We start from the raw sequence: 8,444 nt of genomic DNA, 5'->3' as shown, positions 1-8,444 counted from the left end.
CAGATCACACACACTTAACCTCACCTGCAGCCTCTTAATTGCAATCCCAAAGGCATGTGAGGAGCCTTGGGGAGGCTGTGATGCCGTTATGAGAACGTGAGGAGAGAAGCAGGGCATCCATTACCTTTATCTCAGAGATGAGGGCGCTGAACTAACTAGCAAATACTTAAAAGTTGCGTTCATCAGTTACAAAGGTGTTGGGATTCTCAGCTGGGAAAGGGCAGTAGAGAAAAGTGTGGTAAATTCATATTTGAATTCTGGCAAAACCTTGTGTGACTTTCAGCAAGGGGTTTAACTCAAGTTTTAGCGAAAGGGATTGGGACTTAGCAGTTGCTCAATAAAGCCGCCTCCCGCCCCCCGGCCCACGGGGGGAGTTGTCTATTTCTAACTCTGATCTTGGGCACGTCTTTTTAACTTTCTGACTCGGTTTCTTCATTTCTAAAATGGCGGTGATGATGTAAAGGGCTTCCTGGGCTGACCCGTGGCCATCTGGGTAGAAGCACAAGAAATGTAAGGCACCAGCATAATATGCTGTCTTGCACCCTGTGCTCTGCTCCGTGGAGCCCTAACAAGCTCAGGCTCAGGCTGTGACCCACACTTCGCTTACCTCCCCAACCCGCCACCCCCACGCAAATCCTCCTGGCACCGCTGAGTTGGTTTCCTGCTTTTACTAACGGCCGACAGGGTTTTTTCCTACCTAACTGGGTGCGAGCGCGTCTCGACAACGTGCGACTTCTCTGCCGCGCCTCCCTCCCCACGCCGCCGTCCGCCCGGAGGAGGGGGCAGCCCCGTGAGCACCCCTGCGGTGCGAGAGTTGCACGAGGGTAGCAGGGTAGCGGCGCATCCTAGGCTCCGCGCCCCGCCCCTTCGAGCCCCCGGCCCCGCCTCCGTCTTCGCCCGCGCTCAGGACGGCTCTCCGATTGGTCGGCGGCTCTCAGCCCCGCTCCGCCCCCTCCAAGGGAATAAAAGCCGCTGGCTCAGTGAGGTTCCCCTTGATAAACGCAGTCTGCATAGAGGCGCTAGCTGCTGCCGCTGTTCTGCCTCCCTGGGTTCTGCGGTGTCCCCAGGAGCCCGCCACCATCCTCTCCACGACGTGCTGCCCTGCATCAGCAGCCATGTGCCGGACCCTGGCTGCCTTCCCCACCACCTGCCTGGAGAGGTAAGAGGAGCTTGTCCAGCTGCCTGGAGAAAGAAGTCCAAGTCCCATCAACCTTAGGAAGCGGAGCGGCAGCCTTGGGGACCTGGGTGGGCAGGAGCATGGGACGCTAGTAACTTGAAAGGTGGAGGTCAACTTGGTTCCGCGTTCACAGATGCCTCCCTTAGAGTCTAAGAGGAGGATGGACCACCAGAAGGGAGAAGGCGAATTAAAGGGAAGCAGAGGGTCCGCTGCTTATTGGCATTCCCCATCCTCTGACACAAGTTGCAGTTCTACCTGGCTGACCTGCTGAAGTCTCGGCTGCAGGAAGACCTGGTGTTGGCATCACCAGGCAGAACTGTCTTCCCTGGTTTCTTAAGCACTTGGTTTTCGTTTTAAAGCCCAGAGCTAGGGCCCTGGCCTCCTCAGGTGCTGGGAAGGCAGGGAAGTGTTTTTCAGCGTCCCCCCCTTCCCCCCACCTGGTGAGAGATGTGCCCACTTCCCAGGGGACTTCTCAGCCTCACCAATCTTTGCTGAAGCTGGAGGCTGGAAAAGAAAAAGTAAAGATGAAGGTAGAAATCAACTTCCACACAGTTCTAGAAATATTTGTAACAAGCCCAGAGTGTGCTGAACTGCCTTCTGCTCATCAGCTGGCACAAAGATAGATTGGTGTGACTTAATGCCAAAAAGCCCATGAATACAGCTGTATTGTAGACCCAGAAAGTATAAGACCTATGGAGGCACAGCTCAAAGACTGCTTTCATTGTTTCTGGGTTCATGATACTGATGAGAGAAGCAACGTTTATGCCCTGGGAATAGCCAAGTGTCCCAGGAAGCTTTGGGGGGGCGCCAGCATGAGCTCTCCTGGGACCCCCTCAATCTCTCTGCCCTGGCCAAGCAACCGGAGATTCCTCACATGCTCATGCGTTGTCTTCCAGAGCCAAAGAGTTCAAGACCCGGCTGGGGATCTTTCTTCACAAGTCAGAGCTGGGCTCCGATCCCGCGAGTGTTGGCAAATTCGAGTGGGGCAGTAAACACAGCAAAGACGGGTGAGTCCTGCCGGCCGGCCTGGGGCCCCTGGAGAAGGAAATACAAGGAGAAATTAGGACATGTCAGGGTGGACTGTGATGACCCCTGTAATGATTGCTGGTCTGCGGTGGCTCCCTGGCTCATGGGTGACCGGGTGGGTGGCTCAAGGCTTTGAAGTCCACCAACAGACAAATCTACCCAGGGCCAGCATGTCTAGTCACTGGACTCTCCCACCTGGAGATGTTATTGAACATGCAGCCACGGCTGGGGCGGGGGCAGGACCACCGGAGGGCTTTTCATCAATGGCTCTACTTCCGGTAGCATGCACTTTGCCTGGAAGCCCTTGTATATTGACCAGCAACTGTGCCAGGCCCTGGGTTTATGGGTAGACGTTGTCTCTATTCATGAGGCCCTATGGCCTTGAGGAAGCGGTCAAAACAAGCTCAGAGAGTCAGGGGAATAGAAAAACTTTTGGACAGTGAAGACACGGTCTCAGATATTTACTGAGGCCCAAGAGGTCCCTGCTTTGGCTTCTGGTTACTGAGCTGTCCTCTAGAAAACACAACTGTTTGTCTTAACCCCAACCAAGCATTTGAGGAGTCAGCTCCACTAATCACCACGCCAGCATCTGTGGGAATTAGACAGCTTCCATCACAGTTCTGGCTAGGATTTGTGCTATGCATTAGTTTGTTGATTTTTTGAAAAGTAAAATCTTGCCTTTTTTTTTTTTTTTTTAAGCCGAAACTTCTCAGAAGACGTGCTGGGATGGAGAGAGTCATTTGACTTGTTGCTGAGCAGTAAAAGTGAGTGGGACCCTGTTGTGTTGTGTCTGTCTGTGGAGGGCACATGTGAGCCCATGTGTGGTGGAGTCAGCCTGCAGGATGCTGAAGGCGTGGGCACAATAATAGTAGTAGTAGCAATAATAACAATCCCCTAGTGTGCCAGCCTCTACGCAGAATACAAAGGCAGGTCCTTGTTCGAGAAAATTACATCCTAAAAATAGAGCCATTAACTACAATTGCTGTCTTTTCTTCTGTGGTTCCCTGCTGGCTGTCCCCTCTGTCTGACCTGTCTCTTCCTCTCTTCCTGCAAATCCAGATGGAGTGGCTGCCTTCCACACTTTCTTGAAGACGGAGTTCAGCGAAGAGAACCTGGAGTTCTGGTTGGCCTGTGAGGAGTTCAAGAAGCTCCGGTCAGCCACCAAGCTGGCATCCCGGGCACACAGGATCTTTGAGGAATTCATTCGCAGTGAAGCCCCTAAAGAGGTCAGAGGCGTGACATACTCCAGGGATTCTCTAGACCCTGGCTGCTCCTTCCCCACTGAGAACTGGGGATGGTGGGAAGCCAGCAGGCGAAGGGCTGCGTTTAGAAGTAGCATGGCCTCATCTGGCACAGGAGGCTGGAGACTGAAAAAGCCAGGCTCTGGGCCATCCCTGGGTGCTCTTACCCTCAGATGCACCAATGGGGCTGGAGGGGGTGGCAGGGCTTTTGGCTTCTGTCCATGCCCACTGTTGTAAACTAAGGCCTTTTTAGAGGCTTAAAAGACTTAAGCGGCTGGGGGGTGGGGAATAAGTCATCATAGGATAACCTGGCTCAGTTCCCTGGCGGACCTGCCTTAGGACTTTGGTCCTTGAGAACCTTTCCACCGTCCCTCAGCCGCCGCTGTTTGAGAAAGAATATGGCGCCACCTTGTGGAGGGAGAGTAGTAATGCCTTGCTTTTATATCTTTGTAATTTATTTTGAGCACCTTCATTCCATAAAGATTTGTTGAGCACCAGTTAGATGCAAGGTACTATTATAGTCATTGGGAATATGGCCGGGAACAAGAAATGTCTCCTCCAGTGGGAGAAGATGACAGTAACCAATTACATAAATATTGCCAGGGAATGATGTGTGCTCTGATAAAAACACAGCAGCAGAGTCTGGGGTGGGAGGAGGTGAGGTCTTTCCCTTTTATAAGGGGAAGGGAGGGGTGGGCTGTCGGATAAGGTGACATGTGAACAGAGACATGAAAGAGTGCCTGTTGTGGTCACCAGTCAGCGGGTGGGCCCGTGGGGAGTGGCGAAGCGGAGGGAGACGGGGGTGGGGGGGGGTGGGGGGGGAATGGTGTCACCTGGTGGCAGATGGCCAGGTGCAGGCCCAGGGAGCTGTGCCGGCTCAGTGCGCACTTTGGTTTTTCCTCTGAGTGACAGGAAACAGCAGACTGACTTGGTTTTAAAAGGCTCCCTCCGCTGCTGGGTGGAGAAGAGATCGGGGAGGAAGGGAGAAGAGAGAGCAGCGGGCAGGCGCTGGCGCTAATCTAGCGGAGGGGTGATGAGGCTGTGAACTCAGGTTGTTGCAGAGGAACAGGTGCAAAGAGATTGGATTTCTATCCAGTCTTAACACGTCCTGGGTCATTCGGAGAGACTGTGGGTCAGACCCTGGATCAGAGGTGGGGGAAGGCCCAGAGCTGAAAAGCCCATTGATGGTCAGCTTGGGAGATCCTGGGTTCCTGGCTCAGAACCCGGTGCTCCTTCCACCGCCCCACCTCCCAGTGCCCCCGGGCCTGCTGGCCCCCTCGACTTGCCACCCACCGCCCGCTCACCCATGGGCTTGCTCTCCCTCCCACAGGTAAACCTAGACCATGAGACCAGAGAGCTGACCAGGACGAACCTGCAGGCCGCCACGGCCACGTGCTTCGACGTGGCTCAAGGGAAGACCCGCACCCTGATGGAGAAGGACTCGTACCCCCGCTTCCTGAAGTCCCCCGCTTACCGGGACCTGGCTGCCCAAGCTGCCTCCGCCTCCCCGTCCAGCGGCAGCCCAGCCGAGCCCTCCCATACCTGAGCCTCAGGGCCGGAGGAGGGGAAGCCAGCCGGGCAGAGAGAGGCTGAGTCACCCATCCCCGAGGCGCCGCCCCGCGCGGGTGCGGGAGGCAGGTTCTGCAGAGCAAGGACAGTGAAGGGAAACGCCCGATGGGTGACGTCCTCTCCTCCAGATACTGCGGGACTGAATTCTGTGCATGAGAGTGTCCCCCTGCTTCTAGGGCCTGTGGACGAGGGCTGAAGATGACAGCTGTGCAGGGCTCTCGGGGCTGTGAGGGGAGAACGGTGCTGTGAGAGTCCTCGTTGGCTCTGGCTGATCTCATCAGGGCCAGGGATCAGCCAGGGTGCTTCGGGAAATGTCTGGGTCAAGGGAAACTTGAAAACGAGTGAGGGAAGGCCAGCCAGGTCAGCCGTTTGACCTGCTGACCCGTCAGTCCCCTCTGATCGCATCCCGTTTTCCTAGTTCCCCGACTGTCCTGGGCACGAGGGGAGCCGTGCATGGGGAGCCCTGCCATCCGGTCCTCTCACCTGCCACTGGCCGCCCCTGGGGTCCCCTGGCTTGCACTCCTCAACACTCCTGTGTGCAGCCGTGCAGCCTTGTCAAGGCCAGAGAGCCCGTGTGCCGCTTGTCCCCAGTGAGATCTTTATCTTAGAAACTGGTCTTCGAGTCTCTTTCCGAATCAACAGGAAGCCCTGAAGAGAGGCCATCTTGCTAATGGGAAATGAACCTCGGTGCTTTTGGTGACCTCTCGCTGGTGGCCCCCGACCCCGCGTGTGTGGCAGGGTCCACCTGTGAGCAGGGCCAGCTGAGGGCCTCTGGCTGGGACGTGCCCCCTCTAAGCCTTGGGCTGCCCTTACCTGTGCGTGGGGCCTCGTGGTGAGCGGCTCTTCCAGCTCCTGTGCCAGCAGGTGGAACGAAGAAGAAAGGCATCTTAAGAAACACATCTCTTGGCAGTTCCACAAAGTCCTGTTCAAATCAAGCCAATATTTATATATATATTTTAAGCCAATCTCTCTTTTTTATTTTGTGGTTATGAAAATAGGGACAAAGGGATTCCCCAGGATGGAAGGGGAACCTAGTGTTTCTTTTTTTGTGGCTGTGAGGTGCACTCAGTGGGGCTTCAGGAGAAAGGAGGCAGGTACCTTGACGACCCTTGGACAGACTGTGGAAGCTGGGCAGAGAAGCTGCTGGGAGGAGCAGGATGGGGTGGGAATCAGAACCTGCTTTTCACCTCAGGGCCTCACCTAACATGTGCTCCATGGTGGGACTTCTCCACGGGCCCAGGCTGGTGGGGGAGGTGAATTAACCAGGCAGCCCCCCTTTGCCCCTGGAAAATCCACACTGTTCTCTCTGCACTATGAACTCCTCCAGGAGAAAATTATTTAAGTCTAACATATTGTTGGTTTTGTGACAATGGTCATTGCACATTATTTTTGTTGCTGTCGTTGGGTTGTTGCTATTGTTATTTATTGCCGTTGGAGTTGGCCTCTGCTGGAGTCTCCACGGGAGCTGGCAGCCTGACTGGCTCCCTCTCCACTGGACTCTTCCTCCAGAAGTGCTGGCCACCTCGCAGGGGCTGTCAGGAACTCCTCGCTGTTTAAATATTTATTTATTGTTGACACAGGAGCTGGTTTCCTAGATACGAATGGTGTACTCAACCCTCCTTTTCCTGTTTTAGCATGTGATTTTATTGTGAAATAAAAATAAAACCCAAATGTGAGATCCTGTCTGCAGGGGCTGTGGGGTCCGGGGAAGAGGGAAAGGGAAGTTCCCTGGGGGCTGGGAGGCCGGGGGTGGCGGGGGGAGGTGGTGGCCTGGGAGAGAGGGCCTCTGGAAATGCCACAGGACAGACACAGACAGGGGAGCTCTTAGGTTAAGAGCAGAGGCACAAGGCGAAGACCCACTTTGCCTGCTGACTGGTTCTCATGGTGGCCACCATTATGGGTAACTTCCTTCAGCGGGTGACAATGCAACAGCCAAGCTGTTATGTCGCGTGGATTGGACCAGCTCAGCTGTCACTTCAGAGCCCATCTCCTCTGTCGACTGGACCCAGCCCGAGCCGTTCCAAGTTCTTCCTGGAACAGAGCAAGGGGTGGTTCTCCTTTGTCAATGAACCATGCATTATCCACTGGGGTGCGGGGGGGTGGGTTGGGGGGGTCTACTTCTGTGCCACTGTGATGTCATATAAACTAAAAACAATTAGTATTCTTTGTAATTTCATCATGTCTCTGAGATGAGACATGACCTTTCTTCAATGTTCTACACCCATAGAACGTGCTAGCATATACATGTTTAGCAAATGTCTCTTAAGTTAATGATTCTTTTTAAATCCAGCAAGAGATGACCAGTTAGATGACCCTTTCCAGCTTCCTATAGACTCCTCTCCCCAGACGTCCCACAGGCTCTTCATATGGAGCACAGTCAAAGCCAAGGTCGTTATGTGCCCCTCTGATGTCTACTGCCTTCTGTCTCCCTAACGCTGATACAAAGACGCTGCTTCTCCCAGTTCACCTAGATTTCTTAGAGGCAAATTTCATCCTCTTTAATCTGGGCTCCAAAAACAGCTTCCCACATGGTTTCCCTCCCCAGTCCTCTCCCCCTCCAGCTCACCTTCCAGGCTGGGTCCATCTTTACTCATAAAACACAGAACTGAGCACACCATGACTGCATCAAAGCCCTTTGACAGCTTCCCTTTGACTATAAGGGCACATTCATCTCTTAGATGACATGTGAGGCTCTGATCCCACCTAAGTCCCTCTCCTGACTTATCTCCTGCCCAGACGGCCCTTAGACACAAGCTGTCCTCTCTGCTTTGAATGGCTTCTTTTTTTTTTTTTTTCAATTGGGGGTTGGGGGCTGAGAAGGAACATATCCTCCTCAAAAGAACTCCTGAAAATCCAGCAAACCCTCACTTCCTCAAGTGAAGCCTTCCCAGACGTCCACTGCAGAGAATTAATCTCTGCCACTTCCGTGATTCTGGGACACCATTCTTACCTTGATTGCCTCACGTGCGAACTGGAAGCACTACTTCTCTCTCCACAGCGCTTTTTCTTTCCCTAAACCGCTCTCTTTCAAGATCAGGAGCCGTATTATTTGATAAGATGGGACAGAACAGACCACAGTAAAGCGATTCAGAGCAGGAGCTGTGGAGCAGGAATATTGGGGTTGGACTCCTGGCTCACTCGCTGTATGGCCTTGGGAAGTTAATAAGCCTCTCCAAGGCTTGGGTCCCTCATCTGTAAATGAGGACAATAAGAATGCACCCTGCCTAGGGAACAGGGGATGAAATAAAAGTGTTTAGCACCACACTAACGTCCCATGAATATTATCTATTCTTATGATCTGATTCCAGGTACTTAGCACAGGGCCTTGGACTCAGGAGGCATCAGTCGATAACTATTTGACTTTTTGAAAACAATGGAAGAGTCGTGATTCAAAGCCAGGATTCCAGGTCTACTTTTTCAGGTATAGTACA

General features: G+C 53.5%; 1 protein-coding gene across 1 annotated transcript; it reads left to right on the top strand.

Annotated features, from left to right (window-relative positions):
- Nucleotides 1–994: 994 nt before the first annotated feature.
- Nucleotides 995–6,689, top strand: RGS16 (regulator of G protein signaling 16). Its single transcript, XM_021063763.2, has 5 exons — nucleotides 995–1,159; nucleotides 2,074–2,184; nucleotides 2,903–2,967; nucleotides 3,263–3,429; nucleotides 4,775–6,689. Exons 1-5 carry the CDS (start codon nucleotides 1,116–1,118, stop codon nucleotides 4,988–4,990), a joined length of 603 nt encoding a protein of 200 aa, XP_020919422.1. The 5' UTR covers nucleotides 995–1,115; the 3' UTR covers nucleotides 4,991–6,689.
- The last annotated feature ends 1,755 nt before the right edge of the window (nucleotides 6,690–8,444 follow it).

This window comes from Sus scrofa, chromosome 9 (genome assembly GCF_054392235.1).
Source record: "Sus scrofa isolate SSC_HxYL_T2T_F1_AM1 chromosome 9, Sscrofa_HxYL_maternal_Yorkshire_Landrace_v2.0, whole genome shotgun sequence".
Taxonomy (NCBI): Eukaryota; Metazoa; Chordata; class Mammalia; order Artiodactyla; family Suidae; genus Sus; species Sus scrofa.
The sequence above is the reverse complement of the archived record's forward strand: the minus strand, read 5'-3'. Positions and strand labels throughout refer to the sequence as shown.